The 20,606-nt window shown below is 38.7% G+C and overlaps 1 protein-coding gene across 2 annotated transcripts in view; it reads right to left on the reverse strand.

Moving 5' to 3' along the window:
• Window positions 1–273: 273 nt before the first annotated feature.
• ZNF277 (zinc finger protein 277) overlaps window positions 274–20,606 on the reverse strand; it is a gene marked incomplete at both ends in the record, with an annotated part of 61,708 nt that continues 41,375 nt past the window's right edge. For both annotated transcript variants that reach the window (XM_082005280.1, XM_082005279.1), the window contains 8 exons: window positions 274–466; window positions 1,571–1,745; window positions 2,412–2,454; window positions 2,983–3,079; window positions 4,269–4,336; window positions 11,263–11,395; window positions 15,051–15,161; window positions 16,558–16,649. In XM_082005280.1, coding sequence (XP_081861406.1) covers window positions 274–466; window positions 1,571–1,745; window positions 2,412–2,454; window positions 2,983–3,079; window positions 4,269–4,336; window positions 11,263–11,395; window positions 15,051–15,161; window positions 16,558–16,649 — 912 coding nt within the window. The remainder of the gene's footprint in view (window positions 467–1,570; window positions 1,746–2,411; window positions 2,455–2,982; window positions 3,080–4,268; window positions 4,337–11,262; window positions 11,396–15,050; window positions 15,162–16,557; window positions 16,650–20,606) is intronic.

Here is a 20,606-nt window from a genome sequence, read left to right on the forward strand (position 1 = left end):
AAGAGGATGAAAAATCCTATTTGTAAATAATATTAAAATTATTTGGAGTGCCAAACAGAAAAGCCAGCATTTAATTTTAAAATAAAGCTAGAATTTAAAGGAAGATAAACCAAAAAGGTTTACACTTAAATTTTATTTAGCATTCACTTTCATATAATATTTGCCCAGTGATTAACATTGATGAGTTAAAGTGTATTCCAATATCAGTGAAAGAATGTGTTTTTTTTTGTCTTGCAGAAGAAACACTCAAAGGTTAGCAACTGTAATTCAAGGTCAAAATTTCTCCTGAGTCTTGTTCTCTTCACATAGGAGCTGGTTTAAAACACTGCTCTGTTTGAGAGCTTTTAGATTGGATACATCTTCGCTTACAACAGGGACATCTTCACTTTGATCCTCAGTTATCAGATCTTCACTGTCTGACAGCGTACACAGGAGTGTATCATTTTCATAGGTAGGAAAATAATACCTGAAAGCAACAAGGCATAATTACTAGATAGTGACATATTTTGTCTGAAAGAGGTTGAGCATATTATATGAGATTAGATTTAAAAAAAGGAAAAATGAGAAAGTCTGGTTGTCTGGAATGACAGTAAACAGCACACCCAAAAATCAACTGGCATGTACATCTTAGAAGCGTCATACAGATGGGTTGGCAACAGACAAGTCCTTCTCCCTATTTCTTCACCTGTATGTTGTCACAGCTGAGGCCACAGATCCAGATTTGTCTCACAACAAATGCTGAACTGAGATGTTTGAGTTAGAACACTCCCTATGCTTTACCACCTGTGGCATCATCCCCCAGGCATATTCAGCCTCCCTACAATCTGAACCGGTGTTATGTTATGCGCTCTCTCTATATGCTATGAGAAAACTAAAGGTAAACGACCAACTTGTTTTGATTCCTAAAGTTCGGTGGACATTATGCACGTATCTATATGAGACAGGCAATGGTCTGGTTATCGTTGGACTTGATGATCTTGAAGGTCCTTTCCAACCTAGTGATTCTGTGAAAATAAGTGGTTTGGTTTGGTTCTAGATCCGAATGCCCCGAGCGCATCTTTACTAGCAATGAAATGTGTGCCTGATACCTGTCCCAGGCATGATCTGCATCTGTGTCGAGAGCTAATGGCTGGAAGAATCTTGTGCCTACAAGTGGGGCATTTGAGATGTCACTTTGGTGCACAGATTCAACCTTGACTCCACCAGTGAAAGTGCTCTGAGTGCACCGCGTATGCCTTTCACCGTTCACTGTACAACTGCAAATACAGGCAAAAGGGAATTTTGCAACAATAAACTTCTCTAGCATACTAGTTGCAGACACAATTTATGGGGATAGTGCATCCTGGATACAAATAGAAGAGCAGTATCACATGTTCATTTTAGCTGCAGACAGTGCAGGGATTTATAATTCTGAGTAGTTTTGAGAGCACTTCTTATTTTTTTCTGGGACCGTAGAGCTGGGGAGCTGAGGACACTGTTGCACTGGCAAAATCCAGAAGTTTCAACTCACTGTTTTACAGACATTATCAAATAGCAGTACAAATGCTGGAGGAAACCCATGTGCCCTTACTGTGGTTGATCCCATGTAGACCTGGCTGGCAGGAATGTAATGTGTTTGGTCTCTTCCATATGACTTATCAATCCTCCTTTAGACTGAAATTTCTCCTGGCAGTTGTAACAACGACAGTGATGGATTTCTCTTCTGATGAAGTTCACTAGCTTTACTTGCTGATAAAAGTTCAGACCTGGGAGAGATGGTAGCGAACAAGCACTTGAGGAACATGAGACTTAATTTACAAATGTTTTCTTGGACTAAGCATAAACACTGATCAAGGTTTACTGGAGACTTGCACTGCCTGAATGCTGTAACTTGGTAAATTAACTGAACAAATGCTTTTTCCCAGCTGCAGGAGAACTAGCCCTTCTTTTAACGTAAAAATTGCAAATACCTTGCTTCCTCTCAGTCTAAAGCAGGAAGCAAGCCTTGGCCAAACACAGCTTAGAGCACAGCCTTCTAAGTTGCAAGCAAGTCTTAACAGGCATAATAATAACAACAACAACAATACTACTACTAACAAGACTAACAACAACAACAACAACAACAATAGTAATAATTCTTCCAGGGCTCCAGCAGCCAGACCTGAGACTCATAGAGTGGGTATTTGCAGCTACTCTGCAAAAGAATCCAATGGTTTTAAAGAAAATAGCACATGTCTTTGGCACTAACAACAGTTCCAGAAAATAAAGTGTTCTTGGCATTCTTTCGTAAGCTGGCAGAAACAGTTTCCATAATGGAAAAGTTAAATGTCTGAACAAAAATCAAATTGATACAGTTGTTTTCCAGTATTCTTATGATGTGGTTTTCTCCACACTAGTGGCAAATGCTGACAATTACAGTATCTCTTACTCACCATGCTCTGACTTTATTTTAAGAAAGTCAAATCCATGTGATTTCTGGAGGGGGAAGAAAAAGGAAAGAATAAAATATTTCCACTACTTCTACTATTCCAAGTTAAAAATAGTTCAGCTTTTCATAGACTGACACAGACATGCATATAGACATGCAAGCACTAGTACATGAAAAAAAACCCCTGAAGTTTTGTTTCATCAAAAACTTTTGTATTCTGTTAAACTGCAACGCTCCTGTTAAATTATTAAAACTGAAACACAGATGCTAACCATCGAATGTATTAAATCATCAAGTTGTTATACTATTAAAGATGCTGCCTCTTTATTGTCTGTACACTCATTTTGTGGTTTAACTGCAACAACTCACAAGTAATAGCTGGTCACACTCTCAGTGTAAAAATTGACTCCACTGCATATTTCAGAGAACAGATGCTGGAGATGCATGCAGCACTTCAGTTCTGTGCTAAAGAGGGCATTCTAATGCAGCAGCTGATTTGATCTTAACAAAGATGCTACAATCCTACTTTTTAATTCCAAAGTGATGCAAGAATTGATATTTAAAACAAGTCTTACCTGCATGTGAAAATACAGTTTTTCTGTGGTGTCCACTTGTTGTTCACAGAACAGGCAAACTGCACACACAGGATGCTCTTCCCAGTCAGACCAGTCTCTTAACGATTCAGAGTCAAAAAGATTCATTTAATTGTGGAAAAGAGAAGAGACATTTTGTGAAAGGGCACTTCAGATTCTGCACGCACAGCACCAGAAATAAATCCAGAGAAACAGAATACTTTAAAGGGGTGGAAGAGACAGTGTGATTTATAGCTGGATATATCATTAGAATCTGGTTTACAGTCTAAAAAAATGACGAATTCAAGAATAACTAAGCAGTTACTGTTGGGTAATTCCTGTGCAGATAGGCCGTAAGTCCTACTTGAATTTTCCTGCACTAACAAACAGGATCTTAACTTCAGTTTCTATCCAGTTTGGCAAGTCATCAAATACTGCATTCAGTGTTTATTTTTATAAGGTCTTTTAAAATTCTTTTATACCTTTCTAATCTTTCAATACACCAGCCAAAGACATAATCATCAGGCAGAGTTCACTCAAAGTGTTATTTACTTATCAAATATTATTATTCCTGAAAAAGACACTCATGCTATTTCTAGATATGTACACAGAGAAAAAATACTTTACCAACACATCCATTTAGATCCACAAGGCTGCTGAGCGATAGAAGTATTACTGCAACCAGGTATAACCAAGTAAAATTAAGCTCAAGTCACAGACAGAACCAGGAAGGTCAGGGGCCCTGATACCCACAAATTACCTCCTGCTTATTTAATCCTCTACAGCCAAGGAAGCCACCTCTGCAGTGATCTGAGGGCCTGGACCACAGATGACCACTGAGGAGAGGCAGATGTCACCTCAGTCAGCACCACTGAGAAGTTTCCTTCAAAATCCTGCTTTAATCTCTAGCTGTTACCTTTTTATCAGACTTTTTTGTACCATTTTTTTCTCATGCTGACATTTTTGATGCTTACTCTTGACTTTTAAATTTGAACAAAATCATTCAATCGTTTTTAGTACAAAAGTAAAAAATGTTTTGCCTACATGATTACAAACTGAAAAGGCTCTTGTTTGAGCTATATGCACACGAAAAATAGGCTTGTGGTTGAAATATGAAATTTACAGCCCTCGTTGTGGAGAACTGTCTTTGATGAGAACAATTTGGAGTTGATTTGACCGGCTTAAATGAATTTTAACTGTGTACTAGCTATGCACAGCATTTTCCTTTAACTACTTTCAACAATAATGGTCTTGCAGGTCTTTATAATGGGCACATAAGTAACTCTTACTCTTCTAGGTTATCTAGTAATTCCCGGTCATCCTCTGACTGCACTTCCTCCCAGGACTTTCCAAATTCCTGAGGAAAAAAAAAGAAAAGAAAAAACATTTCCTGATTCACATCACATTTTAAATAACAACTGAATGAACATCTGGGAAGTCATAATCAACATCTTATTTTGGATCACATTGGTATTTCTGTGAATTAAAGGTAGTCATACAACACTACTCCAGTAATAATTTTTAAAATAAATATTCATTTTGTTTTTCAGTGAGGCATTCCCCACGCTACATCTGGGAAATAAGATGATTTGGCACAGAGCTCTCAAGAAGAGCATTCGTGCTCTGTGTAAAACTAGAGTGTAGCAACATTACCAAGATGTTCCCAAGGTGGGTATGTTACCACTGTCTCAAGTTTGCCATCACATTTCTCAATCCAATCTGCCTACCTTGCTGTTCATGCAGCATATTCTGCTTAAACAGTGCAGACCTGAGGCTTTAGCTGGCACTGCTACACCAGCCAGCGCTTGTACCTTCTACAAGGTTATGTCAGTAAAAGCACATGGTGTAAACCACAAAGGCAGTATGGGCCAGGGCATAGGTCTCTGAGCTAGACTCCAGTTTCTCCTCCATCCCTTTCTCAGATGTGAATGTAAGCACATCTATTCATGGTGTTCTGTTCTTCCTTTTACTTTTTGTCTTATTTATTTATATCTTAAAGACCTTCAGCACAATGTATATCACAATACATTTGTGCAGCATTCAGCATAATGGCAAGACTCTCAGCTTGACTGTGATATAAATAACAGGCAACAAAAAGCTGAAGCACTCTACTGAAATACCAGCAGTGATCTCTAGTTAGTGTTTTTCTTCCCTCCAATTCTTCCTGCCTTTAAAAATAAACCAGAGCCAACTAACCAGTAATCAAAATAGTATTTTGGAACTCATACTTTTGACAGCTGTGAAGGATTCACAAAGATCATAGTTGATGATCTTGTCTCCATTAAAACAAAGGCAGCTAATAAAAAGATCATTCCTTCATTTATTTCATTCAAATATTCCTTCTGATAAATATATTTAATAACATCCTTCGTAACAAGTGCTATTGGCCAAAAGATATTGGAAAAAGAAGCAAAAGATATCCATCATCTAACAAATTAATGAGAATTTTCAAAGCTGTTAGTGTCTATCAGGTAAACAATAAGCAAATGTCTCTAGACAGCTCTAAACATAATGTCATCATATATTACAGAATAAAAATTCAGTAATTAATTCAGTGATGCTACATAGTAGTGTGTAAACTCTCTGAATTACAGGGGAGACTCATTAATGTCACCATTACTGTGAGATAACATGAAGCCATTAACACCTCTCACCACATGTTCTCCCAGCTGCACACTAGTTTCCTATGGGTACGAATGTTAACACCGTAATGAGAGGATAGCGGCTCACAACCACTGCAAAATGAAGATGAATGCTCACAATTTTTCCCCTTACTAGCTTGATGTATATGTGCACAAAACAGTACGTTCAAAACAGCAGCCAGTATTTAGCTTCACCTTTTAGTTAAAGGTGAAGGGGGAAAACCATGCACAAGCTTTGTTATTGTTGCTGTTTCTTTTGGGTGTTTCTGTAAGAAGGCAGAGAAGGATCTTGTAAGAGGTCTCTGTTTCCCTCATCTATTTATATTCAGAGGAAAAAAAAGGAAAAAGCTAATCAGGACTTGTATCACTGGAAAATTGCATGGCAAATGGATAACTAGAGACACTGTGATGAAAGTGCTGAGACTGAAGGTGAGCAACTGGGTGGGAAAGAGTGCTTCGAAACATTCATTAAGCTCTTTTAATTTTTTTTTCTTTTTTTTTCTTTTTTTAAAAACACTTTTTCAATTCTACAGCTTGATGGGCATCTGGGACCAAGGGTGCCTTTGTTAAGTATTCAACTTCCCTTGCTCTTTCATCCAAGATGCAAGAGCTCCCAGCAATGATCTCTAGAGACTCACAAGAAATTCTTAACAAAACCAGAGGAAAAACTAGACTTCACATTAATAGTTCAAAGAGTAGAAAATGCATAATTAAAAAAACCTGCAAGCCTTGCTATATATCCAAAGAAAACCAGCCTTTTAAAAACAAAAATACTTCCCAGATACCTCATGGAGAGGAGGATGCTATAGAAAAGTGAGGACAGCATGCAAATGCGTGTGGTTTGATTTCCTCTTCCAAAATGAAGTCTAAATGCACAGAGATTAATTGACTCTCAGAGAATTTATCTTCTCAACTTAAGCACAGTTTTAAGGGTACTACAGGGAGAAGGTCTGTGTGTTTCACTGAGGCAACATACCCCAACTTGAGAAGAAGTGCTGAGATGGGAGAAACTAGAAGCAGCAGCTGGTATCTCAAGCAGTTTTCCCAAAAGAGCAGTTACTGATCTACACACAAACGTAGTTCCAGGCCCGTGGAGCTCAGAAACTCCAAACAGATGCTGCTTTCCCCTGCAAATTTCCTCTCAACCCTTCTTCTCACCCGCCTTACTGTGATTATCTGAATTGTTTTATATTGCTGCAGAACTTAGAGATGCTTTATCACATAGAAAGATGGTCTTACCCCAACATTAGTTAATAGACATTGGATGAATTTTAATATGAAGTGTTCCCCCACTTGGGGGATTTTATTAAGTCTTGAACTATCACCAACTGATGAAGAGTCTTCCTTTACTATTTTACAAAATATACCCTGCTTAAATGAAAACAGGCTAAATATAAATAGTAACCTCCATAACAACACATGCCCTGCAGCCTCCAACAGGTACTAACGATGATTTAAGGTGTAAAAGCTTTATGAAACAAGTTTTCTAGTAAGTAACAGGTATCATTTTCAGCTGTCGTAGTTTAGTCGTAAGTGTACTCATGATAGTGATGTTGCATTACTACAGATACATGCCATCAGTCAATTTGAAAATAAACATCTGTGCTTACTACACAGCATATTCTAAACTTAAAGTGCTGCTGGTAACAATCAGGTGAACACAGAAAGGCTCTGTCAGTCTGGATCCGCCTCTGTTCCTTGGGCTGGGAATAAGAGTTTTAATACTGTCTTCTGCTCTTCTATGGCCTCCAGCAGGCACCACAGACTAAAAAGTTCTCCCCTCCCCATTTTTACTTGACTCTGTGCAAGGCGAGTCATGGGGTCACAGGCTAACACAGGCTCAGAAACAAGAAAATGAGGCTGGAAGTTTTTTTGGAGAAAAGAAAAATAAGGTAACCTACATATGTATGTTGGATGCATTGTTGCTCAGTTCTTCACCCTTTACTATCTGTTGGTCTTTTTCAATTTATACTTCAAGCCTTTCTGAAAAGGATAGGTATCATCTTCCATACTTGCACAATACTTGCAAAAGGCCTCCAAATCCACTGGGGAAGTCACCCCACTGCCTTTCAAGTCATTTGCATAATTGCAAAACTTCCACTCTAATGTAATGTAACTATCTAATAATAAACTTCTAATACCTGCTTATGAAAGAAATTATTATGCATGCACATGGCAAAAAAAGCTTCCACTCCTACTAAAGATCACATTTATTACTCTTATTGTAACACTAACCTGTGAGCAACAGACCATGTCAATAATATGGGAGTAGACAAATGAAAGCAGCTTGTAGGTCATGACAGAAGTCATAGAAAGTCTCAGAATACCAAAATATTTACAAAGGAATTTGCGCTTATATTACTCATTGCTATGCCAAATTGGAAATTTAGAGAACGGAATTACCAACACACAGACATAAAATGTAACTTATGTTATGAAAACAGATTCTTACAACCGCACTAAAAACACAAGTGAAGCCAAAAGCAGACTGGAGGGAAAGGAAGAAGGCAGGCAAGCCTACTGCTCTAAATGAAATCAATGGGAGTTCTGCCACCGGCTTAAAAGCGCAAGTAAGAGCTGGCCAGAAGATCATGAGGTGATTCAGCAGTCATTCTCAGGACATCTGAACAAAAAGCCCTTAAAACCTCTCAGTACAAAAGCCACAAAATAAAGGAAACTGCCAGTTCCAGCTTAATAAGACTATTTTACACAGTGCTTGGTGAAGATAATATGTAAAGGAAAATTATTGAAAAAGGGTAATAATGTCTGTAAGGTGGTTGTACTAAAGAACTATCCATTTAAATAGCTTAAGGTCCAGTTGCTGATAGAAAAGCTTTATGGTGCGCATCCTAAAACTAAAGTGGATAAGACTCTGATAATATCGATGTTTATCGTTAGAAGACCTACTTGGACTTATAGTCTCTTTATGATGAAAACAAACTTGATCAAACTGGCATATACAAAGATCTTTATTACATTCAAAATTCAAATTTTTCTGTGAAAACATACAAAAATAGTTAAGTTGTATGCCTACATCTTTAGGTCAAGATGAATTCAGTAGTAAATTTTGAAACAGAACATGTGTCATTTCAGATAAGATATCTAATCCAAGTCTGAGTCTGTGAAATTGTATAATTCTCCTGGGCATTTAGAGCAATGCGAAGCACAAATATTTAAAACTCATTGAGAAGTCAGTAAAGCTTGATAGTACACATTAAAAAAACAGACTCCTCTAGTAAATTGTGAAGTGCTGGGGAAGAGGAAGCAGAATCACTACATCATGTCATTACAGAAAGCAGACCTTGCATAACATCTACAATTCACTGTCTATAGACTCATCTTGAAAAAAAAGAATCCTACCACATTAATATAATCGACTGTAGACTACATATGTGCAGTAGAGAATAATGTTATTTCTCTTTACATGTAAAGGCCAATCTATTCAACCCCCAGTGAACAAATTAAAGTTTCTCCCTTTAATCTTTTTAGCCTTTGTGCAAAAATAAAGGGCTTATCAAAGGGTATTTTGAAAGCAAACACTTTCTACTACATAAGAACTATCCTAAAAATTTCACGTTAATGAAAAATTAAATCGCATGCAACATTACTGTGCAAATATACATTTTACAGTGAACTATTCTATAAGTGTTTAAGACGGAGTTTTTAGTCTGTTTTTAATCCTTTATTCCAAAAAAATCCTTTCGTTAAAAGAAGAAATGTCAGAGGTTCTGATACGGTTGCAGTTTGATGGGTCAGAAAGCCTGAGTAGAAACAGTCCACTGGGTAGAACGTAGTGAAAGACAACGGAAAATGTGTGGAAAGAAAACATGGCTGTAGCAGAGCATACAGAGCAAGACAAAGGACTGTCATCGTTCAAAGTATGTCCCGAAGTAGCACTGGCAGCACACTGGTACAAACCTTGCACATGCAGACCCCCCTGCCCAATTTTAAACATTTTGGTGGTTTGACATAGCTTGTTTGAATTATATTTACCATCCTCTGTCTGTAACAGCAGGGACCTGAAAAATACATTTGTAAGTGATGCTGCTGAGTGATCAAGACCTGAACTGGTTCAGGCTGGCATAAGAAGTTACTCTGCAAAGTCCTGCCCAGAATACCAGCAACAGCTAAAGAGGACCAAGGCCCTGGCTTGAGCACTGGCCTGTGGTTGCCCATACTGTTTAATAGTTTGGATGCTCCGTGGCCACGCCAGCAGCACTGCCCAGACAATGCTTGGACATAGTTCAGGAAGCGTGCATGCCACAGATCATTCTTGGTAGACAGCATGGACAAGGCCACCAGTTTTGGAGCAACTGGAGAGAGTGGGAAAAGAGGTTAGGTATATGAATATATGAGTCTTACTGTTATATTTACTTTGGCATATTCTGCTTATTAACATGACACAGCTACTGTGTCTGCACTGATGTTATGACCTCCCTGCATGTGTCTAAAATTTCTGAAGGAGTATCACACGGTTCTTTGCTTCTGGGCAGTCCTTGAGCTCAATTTCCTGAGCAAACCCGGGACAGATTCAAATCTGAACAACGAATGCAGAAGGTAATTTAAAGAGGATGCCAAGTTCTGAAAGAATAAGATTACCTGCAGGACTAGCAGAGATGAACAGAACTATTAAAATCACTTGATTACAACATTAAACTCAAGTCTGTTAACTTGCAAGGAAGAAGTGAACGCTCAGTTCTGTTGAGAAGCTGAGAAAATCTACCCTGCAGAACTTCACAACTTTTCCCCCACTGTGCAGCAAGTATAGGTCAGTTTTTAAAGCAGTGATATTTTAATATCTAGAGAAGAAAATATAGGCTTCAGGTCATTGATCTTTGGAAGCAAAGTATACAGGATCACAGAGGGAATTCACTCCATCTTGGGTAGAAGGGACTTGGCAGAGCATTAAACATACAACTTTTTGTTCTCACTATTAGAGTAAAACCCAGGGAGAGAAATTAAAGGAAAGAGTACGTAAAACAGTCAAGGGTGCCTATTTATAACCTGGATATTAACACATATAGAAGGCACAAAGCCTAGTGCAGGTGAAATATAGTTATTTCTGGCACAGAATGTAGCAGCTTTTGAAGCAGCTCCCATATTCATGAATTGGAAGACAGAAAGTGAAAAAACTATTATACACACTTGCATACATACTCTCAAAGGTCTGAGATAAAAAATATTAAAACCTAGCAACATACACCTACCTGGAGGCTAAAAACGAACACTTACTTTTGTTTCATCTACGTATCTTTAATTTTCCTCCTTTTTGTGTGAGCTTAAGGTTTGTAGAAAACAAGCTCAAAGCCAATAGAATTCAAGTTAGACCCCCATTTACTTCATTATCTCATTTTCCCTTCTGGTTATTAAAGCAGAGACTGAGTACTAATGACATGATGATTAGCATCTCTTCAAGCTGCATTCTTGCATCTCTCAAAATCAATTCTCAACAACAAATGTTTACTATTCCTTAGTTTAACAATTATCCAGAATACCATACCATAAACGAGCATATTTCTTAAGAGTCCTTCACTTGATTTTTGACCTTTGTACTAACTGCTGGTTTGGAATTGCTCACTTTCAACAAGTTGTTGTATGTATCTCTTTAGTCAATTTACTAATTATTCATAGAGCCACTTACCAAGTAATTAATGATATAAAATTTGTCATATTCTTTGTTTTTGGCATTGATTCTGCGATGCTGCTTCTTTCTCATGTGATCTTTAAGTGTGTTTTTGTCTCTGAAGACTTTTTCACAGTATAAACACTGCAAACTAAGATAAAAAGGTAAACAGGTCAACATACAGATATATACAGTAAGATTAAACCTATACATGTGAGAGCAAGCTAAATGAAAAAGAAAGTTTATTTGAAAAAAAAAAGTACAAGATAATCTTACATCACAGTAGAGTCAATCAAACACAGAGATGACAAAAATGACATAAAATGAAAATACAGATAATAAAAAAGTTTACTGTTTGCTCCACATGCAAAGTAGGAGGAAGGTCTGATTAACCAAAATTGTCCTACCAAGGGCATGGGAGGGCTGCTGATAGGTCAACATGTGAACTCTTAACTCAGCATGCATTGATATCTACCCATCAGTAACTGTTTCTTTGTAACTTAGAGAGAAAAAAACCTGAACTCTGAATGTGCTACATTTCTTTAAAAACAATTTAAATTATCTAAACAGAAAGTTTTATACTTCTAACTCAACAAGGAGGCTAAATGAAAGTTTGCCAGGGTGATCAATGGGTTTTGAAATCCTGAGAAATTGAATTTAGTAAATAAATTCATACACACACGTATATATAAAATAATTAATGTATATCTATATACATACATACATATATACACATATATGGACAAGAATTATTATATATACACACACATTACTTGAGGAGGTGAAAACATGTATTAACAAATGAAAATTTTACCATGGTATGTCTTCCGGAGCAAACAAACCAGAACTATATGACCTGTCCTAAGTTCTCTATTATGAGCACTATAAAATAATTGCTCTCTCCACTGTAGTATCAACTGACACCTGAAAGTTGAGCCTATAAAGCATTATGTCAAGTCTCTTGACTCAGACAGTGGACTATGAAGACAGTAATGTACATTTCAGCCTAAATGGATGATTATCCCTGAAATAGATGTAGCAGAACCCTGCGCTTACAGGAACATCCTTGTTTTAATGGATGTAGGTCTTGAGCCTCTAGTTAGCGAAGGTGCTAAAACATTTTTCTTATAAGCGATGCCTTACATATCCTACCAAGACAGAGACAGTTTCTTGGGCCATTTGAAAATTTATCTCTGCAGGGGGATGGGGAAAACCCCTAGCAAAGAATTTCTCATGAAATATAAACTTTGTAACTGTGGCATTATATCTTTGTATAGGGAGATGCTGGCTAGCAAGAAAAAAAGTTTGATGGGAGGGAAAAATGACAGCACTTTAAGGCACAAACCCCATGGATATTAAAAAAATGAGGTGGCTCTGACTTAAAATTATCACCTTTTTTTTCTTTACTCACAGATGAAAGCATGCTTGATTGATGCAGAAGGAATTTTAACAGTGTCTGGGTCAGGCCTTTCTGTGATTTCCCCAGGGTTTAAGATATAGATGTTGAAGAAGAAAATTATTTTCTTACTCAAGCATTTGCCCCCACACAAAACATTAATATTGTGCCTAGAAGGTCTGTACCTACACTCTGAAAATGCTTATACTCCTTCAGCAAAGGTGCATCCAGACTCCCCTCAGCTCTCGTGCATGGAGCAGCAATTCAGGATTCTCAGCGTCTTTTTGCCTTCCAAGAACTGTTGTAACATTCAGGCTCACTGTTCAGGAAGTTTTAAGTTCTCCTTGCGCTTGCAGCCTCAAAATCTAAATATTGTCTTGCTGGTGAATCATAGGTCCAATGGCAGAATTTTAATATCTGCTTTGTTCCACCTGCTAACAGCAAAGTGTTTGCTCTACTTGTGAAAGGCATTCCCAGGAAGAGTATGTAATGCCTGTCCTCAGCATACACAATGTAGTCACGCTATTTGCCTGAAACAAGTTTTTTTTTCCTCTTAATAATATTTTCAGGTACTATTCTACTAGCATAACTATTAAGTCTATTCTCAGCAGTAGGAGGAGTGGCCTTTCACTACTTGGGAAGCAATTTCAGCACGTGTATTAACTACAGAGAGGATTGGCTTTGAGAAACCTCCATCTAAATGAAATCCTCAGCTCCTATCGATAAATAGTAAAGCTGCAATTTATCAGTGAGCAACGCGACTCCGTGCATTAGGCAACACCAATGATAACATAAAAGGCATTGTTAATACATCTTTATTTCTGGAAGAAGTTAACCTGTATCTACTGTGACTGCACATTTATTGTCAGGCCAAAGACTAAATTAGAGAGCACTGCTGCCTTTTCCATCCTTTGGATCTTTTTTTTTTTTTTTCCCTTCCTAATCCTAAATTTTCTTCGAAGGATATTTAATCTAATTTCCATGTCCCAGTTTTCACAAATCCCAGTGTTCTGTGGCTTTTCATAACTAAGCCTAACATTTAGGCAAATTTCTCCTACAGTCTCTGATTACAGATTGTATTAAAATCTAATAAACTTGTTAGCGCTATAGCTTCACTCTTAAGGAATTACATTTCTGCTAGAGCCTAGTTTATATTTGTGGCATACTTCATATTGTCCCATTTATGAAATCCATAAAGGGCACTTAGATAACTTGTAAAGGAAACTCAGAGTGAAGAGTTTCTTGCTCATTGCTATCCAAGTTCACCTTCCAGATTCCCTTTTGAACTTCTTCAGCCATCTCAGGTTTACATGTGCCTGAGGCAGCATACACATTGGCTTCCCCCTTCTGCTCTGGGATGTACTCTTGTAAGCAGTAGAGAAGGGAGAGACCAAACATCCCACGTTATCGATAGACAGAGAGGGAAATGAAGATTGGCATAAGAACTCTTTCTCAGTGATTAACAAGATGTTTAGCAAAAAGATCATTATGATATCTAACGTTATGATCTCTAACAGTCATGGTTTAGTCCCAGCTGGCAACTAAGCAACACGCAGATGCTCGCTGGCCTCCCCCACTAGGTGGGATGAGGGAGAGAATCGGGGAAAAAAAACCTCGTGAGCTGAGATAAAGACAGTTCAATAGGTAAAGCAAAAGCTGCGCACACAAGCAAAGCAAAACAAGGAATTAATTCACCACTTCCCATCAGCAGGCAGGTGTTCAGCCATCTCCAGGGAAGCAGGGCTCTGTCACATGTAACAGTTACTTGGGAGGACAAACCCCATTAACTTCGAATGTCTCCCCTCTTCCTACTTCTCCCCCCACCTTTATATGCACAGCATGATGTCATACGCTATGGAATATCCCTTTGGTCAGTTGGGGTCAGCTGTCCCAGCTGTCGCCTCCCAACTTCTTGTGCATCCCCAGCCTCCTCGCTGGTGGGGTGGTGTGAGAAGCAGAAAAGGACTTGACTTTGTGTGAGCACTGCTCAGCAGTAATGAAAACATCCCTGAATTATCAACACTGTTTTCAGCATAAATCCAAAACACAGCCCCATACTAGCTACTGTGACGGAAATTAACTCTATCCCAGCCGAAACCAGCACAAACAGTTATGAGAAGAAGGGATGTGCTATTATTGATGCCAATGAAAACTGTGCAATGCATAACAACTGAAGCACTGCCTGTGACTCCATTTTTCCAGCAAACACATACTACGAATCATTACAAATTAGCTCTCAATAAGTCAACAAAAAGCCTTCTAAGAGCACTCACCATAAACTTACATTCTCTCTTTGTTTCTTCTTAACTAACCACAAACATTGAATTAATTTTAACCCAACTTATTTCCAAAGTTAAAAGAAATATGACCTAAGTCCATTAAAAAAAAACCCAAATGAAAAACTACTTACTTGTCGAGCTTCTCCTGCAATACAGCCAAAAACTCATAGCAATTCACAATGTTATCTGGCAGCCCGATGTTAAAAGCATGCTCTCTTGCCATATGATTGAGAAGGACAGACCTACAAAAGACATTAAAAAAGAATATGACATAGTTTTGAATACATATGAGAATTTTCAATTAGTAGTGACTTGAAATACACCAATTGCTCTAAAAATGCATAAAAGCCAACCTTAAATAAACAATAATAGTGTTGCTGCCACTGCTAGAAAAAAAACGCAACTTTATTGAAATAGGCAGTTTTCACTTTCAGCTCTGCTGAACGTTCAGTAACATTTCAACTGCTTAACATGCATGAAATATAATCCTTTAAACAAAAATTACAATATAGTTGATTTTGACCCTCACTGTTAGCAAAGCTCATTTATTAACTTGAATATGCAAATCACATGTTTCAAACAACCGTCTTGAGAAACATTCAAAAAAGCCATTTGTCAGTTTTCCCTATACTGGTTAGCAAAGCAGAAATTCTTGGATGTGGTATGCTTTTACATCAATATCGCTTCACACAGCACTAGCAACACAAACAGCACTCAAAAGTATGCATGAACGAACACAATGGATGTTTAAATAAGATATCTTTCTAATAGAGATATACGGGTTAATTCCTTAGGTGCCCAGCATCTCTATATGCCTCAGCTTCTGCTTTTGGGGACTAAAGAAATATCCAAGTGTTGACACTGTTAAGCCTTGCTTTCACCACAGTCCAGGTACGATTTTCAAACCATGTATTCACCTGTCAGACCCACGAGTAAGCAGAGGATGAAGTTCTTGGGGGTTGAATGATGTGAACTTCACTAACATCAGGCAGTAAAGAGAATAGGATACTCAGACAACACTGGGATGACCTGCAGGGACAAGACCTCAGGTTCTACCTTTGCAGAGTACCAGAACTACCCTTGCAAACAGACATTCAGAGATAAGTCTCATTCTCTCCCAACTGAAACTGATTTACCCTGTATAAAGAAATTTTTATCGGAGCAAGCACTTGAATGCAATTCCTGCTCGCACTTGACTGATGCTGCAAAGCACTCCATCCTCATTCTAATTTTCCTCTCCTCTTTTTCATTTCATCTTCAAAATCACACTGGTTTGGCGAGGTTTAAATAGGAAAATGTGTAACTGGACAGAAATATTTTTTAACAGCTATACTGGCCTAAACAACTCTCCCTACCACTAAAACAACTGCCAAAAAAATGGTTCAGTTCCCAACTCCAGCTTACTGTGTAGTATAAAAAGTTGTACTGGAATAAATAAAGGATTGAGAAGTAGGACAGAGTCTATGTAAAATGGCACTTCAGTTGAAAGAAATACTTAAACTATACCTTAAAATTAATTCCATCTCCTGAGTCCTACCAGTAGGCACTAACTGGTTCCATGACATTAAAACCATAAACAAAGAAGCTGAGCAGATATGAAAAAAAATAAAACAAAAGCAAACAGGTCAATAAACAAACCTGTTTCCTGTGAATTCTTGATCGCAGAACATACACATACTATGAAAACTTGTGTCGTATCTCTCTTGCTGTTGCTGTTCTAGAATTTCTCTCTATGAAAAGAAACAGATACGGCTATTCAGAAAAAAATATGAATCGTTCCATCAGATAAGCTTATTATACCTCTTTATCCTTACTGGTAACAATGAACATATAAAATTAAAATGTGCTGCTGACAAAAATCAGATGTTCGTATTTTTTGAGAGTGGGTTCTCACAAAAACTGCAAGTTTTTTCAAAGGCAGTATGTGCTCCAGTCCAGTTCCAGTAAATTCTCCCAGTATTCTACAAGGTGCATGGAAAGAAATACAATCCATAGTGAGATTTTACGCAGCTATTTAACTGATTCTGTATACAACATATCAGTTTATTGTTTCTACTTATAGTTCAGATTTGCCTCTGGTATCAGTGAGGAAGTTTATGGGCAACCACATAACGCCCAGTGGAATGATAAACTCAATTTTACATGGCTAATTGCAGGCAATCTAGAGGACTTCATAATACGGGACCGATGACAAGAGCCCTGGCAGTTTCTGCAAGGAGGTATGGCACATACTAAACTCAGGGAAAAGGAGAAGACCATTGCCTTTACCACTGGTCCTGTTTAATGCAGAGCAACAGGCTAGCCTAGACACTCTACAACACTTGACACAACTTTCCTAACGACAGCAAAATCATGCAGCAGGCGATTTTCTCTGGTGCTGTAACAGCAGCGGTATCGTTGTACGGTGGAGTTACTATATGCTTCAGATGGAAAGGCCGTAATCATCTGGGACATGGGAGAATCGGTGTTTGGATTAAAACTTAGCACATTTTCAGCCCAGCAGCACACTACCTTGCACTTGTGTTTTAAGTACTGACAACAGGTTTATTTTCTGTGCAATGTAGAGGTGCTACTGCCTGCTTTCTGACATTCGGGATCCTGACTGAATTTCTTAGGGGATTTTCTCAATCTCTTTATCTCCTTAGAGCCGGAAACAGTGGAGCTTTGTGTTTCTCACCTACCTCTTTCGTATCTCTTTCGTGTGGATTAAGGCCCAAATTTGCCCATAGTCCACATCTAAATTCACACTCAGCTACACCTGTTGGATAAGCTCCATAGAAGGCAGAAAAGAAAGAAAAAGAAAAGAAAAAAGAAAGGAAAAAAAAACAAAAAGAAAAAAAAAAGGAAAGGGAAAAAACCCCAACCCCAAAAAGAAATAAGAGGAAGGCTTGAGCTATTGTCATTACAGGTCCAAATGTGTCCTGCAGCATGGATGGGCTGGTGTGGACCTACCACACCACACCCCACGGCCCACTGAGAGATGGCAGGAGGCTGATATTGGGCAAATAAACGTGCTGTTGGTTTCTTTTCCACAAGAGCAGCATGCTGTATCCAGCGAGGGGCGGTGGGATGAAAAGGATGCTTGCTGGAGAGCGCAGGAGCGTGGCTGCTGTGGGGCACGAGCGCACCGTGCCATAGCCTGTTCTGAGGCCCATATTCAACCACGAAATTTGGGAGCTGTAGCTGTTGCACATCAGCTACAAGTCTCTTACCCTGAAAATGCAGATCCTGGGGCTATTTTGTTTGTTCTTCTACTACAAGGTGTACATTTTACGTTGGAGTCATGCTCAGCAGTGCCTACTCAAATTTCAGGCCATATCTGCTCACGTCCTGCTGCATTATGCAAAACGTCAACTGACAGAAATATAAATTCCTGTTTTTCAGGGCTGACTCTGGAAAGAGATAAATGGAGCATAACGCATCTTGTGAGAGCCCTTCAGCACAGACGCAACGAAGTAAGAATATCTGTCTGCTCCACACGGGCAGCGAACATCCCACAGCATGTCAGGGAGAACCGGGGCTTTCTCTGGTACTCGAAGCTGTCACCTCCCTCCGCTCAGCAGCATGTCTGACCCGTGTTTGGTTAACCTTGAATTTGAAAGTGTTTTGCTTACTGGAGCCCTGGTGAGCTGTTGGTCCCAGCTGTGCCCGAGGCGGAAGGCGAAGCGCGCTGCATCCTCCACTCGGACGGTGCTCCTGCTGCTCTGCTCTCCCAGCCTTCCCGTTTCCCCCCACACCAGCACGCTCGGCAGCTGGGAAGCTTTGACTAACCCAGCGTGGCTGCTTTATCAATTTACCCCACAGAGTTAAAAAAATATTTTCTAAGGTAGAGACTCCTTTTATCAAACGTTGGCATCATTCATTGCTCAAGGGCACTTCCCAAGCCAGAAAGCAAATGTGGTACTCGCACAGGTGAGGAATTAAAAGCACTGGTTCACGTCCAGTACAGCAAAAGCAAGAGGGCTGCAGTTCTTCCCTACAGACACTTCCAACCCTCCGCTACATTGCTGGGATTCTGAAGGGAGAAGAGCAATTACAGAAACTTGCATGAAACTTCTGACATTTTTCTGAGTGGAGACTGTCAGCTGGTAATGAAAGCCAAGCTTAAAATCAAGTGATGAGGCAGGAAATGAGTAATTTACTTTAATACCTGCACCAGTTTCCAACCCCTTTGAATGTCTTGGGATGTTAGCATTAATTCATAGCTGATACTAAAACACAAAAATAGCAAAAATATCACTTCATTCATGAAGATTTTCCAAAACTTTTTTAGGATGTTGTGTCAGATCAAAGTGTCAGAGAATGAGAGGGCAAAGTCACTTGAGGAAAAAACACATACATTATTTTTCTTTTTCCATAATGAATAAAAGAATTAAGCATAGACAGAAAAGGTAATCCAAAGCACTAAAAAAGTGTTTATACCAGGATGATAATTTTTAAATATACCAGCACACTAAATCGCTAATACAAATGAAATCTGATCACTTCCATGACAATTTGTAACTTGGAGTCTAGAAAAATGCCCCAGACATTGATGACGCTCTGTTTGAGGCTGTGAAGACTTCAGACTTTCTCCTAGGAGGTGGTAATTTAAAACGTGCCTGAAAAAAAATGTGCCTGTTCCACTCCTGGGAAGCAATATTTTGGAAGAAATTACCTGTTTTTTTTCCAGAAGCGCTTATACACTATGCATCAGCAAGAATTCACACTGATAATCAGTAAAAGATGAAAAATGCATGCTTGCAGCTGGTAAGCACTTTTCCCTAAACAATTACTTCGTCTCTGGTCTATAGCTCAAGAGACATTCAAGACATACAAAATGCCCTCAAAAGGTAAGACTAAAAACTAACTCGATTGAATGCCCAAAGCTATGGACTCAGGACAGTTGGTTTTATAGCATGTTAGACTTTTCTGATATTGTAGTTCCTGCTACCCTTTCCTCCAACAGACACTGTATTCCAGGTGCTAAACTATCTTTCTTTATTGCTGTCAGACCACTGTTTTTTTTTTTTTAAATCATAAACTCCTTTACTAACAAGGCCCTCATAAATAATTTACGTAGCTATTTAAATGCATGGCTTGGATCACTGACACAGAATAACCATTCACAACTAGTAGTCAGCACAAGATGCAGCTTTTGATGCCAATCTGAAAAAAAAATTGGTGGTCAAAATTTTGCCTATTTTGTCCGACTATATCAGTTGGCCTGACAAAAAAATATTACCTGTTTCTCCAATCCCTGTCCCTTTTATAATCACTGCACTTCTGAAAGATAAGAAATTAAGGCAGAAAGTACTTCTCAAGCTCTAAGGTGGAGGCAGACTGCACTGTGCAGTTTGGGACAAGGTCAGAATCACAGAATCACAGAATCATTAAGGTTGGAAAGGACCTTCAAGATCATCAAGTCCAACCCTTAACCCAACGTCACCATGTCCACTAAACCATGTCCCAAAGCGCCACATCCACACATTTTTTGAACACTTCTAGTGATGGTGACCCCACCACCTCCCTGGGCAGCCTCTTCCAATGCTTGACCACTCTCTTGGTGAAGAAAGTTTTCCTAATATCCAATTTGAACCTCCCCTGGCGCAACTTGAGGCCATTTCCTTTCGTCCTATCACTAGTTATTTGGAAGAAGGGACCAACACCCACCTCACCTCACCACAACGCCCTTTCAGGTAGTTGTA

The sequence above is a fragment of the Phaethon aethereus genome (genome assembly GCF_964289735.1).
Source record: "Phaethon aethereus genome assembly, chromosome: 1".
NCBI classification, from domain to species: domain Eukaryota; kingdom Metazoa; phylum Chordata; class Aves; order Phaethontiformes; family Phaethontidae; genus Phaethon; species Phaethon aethereus.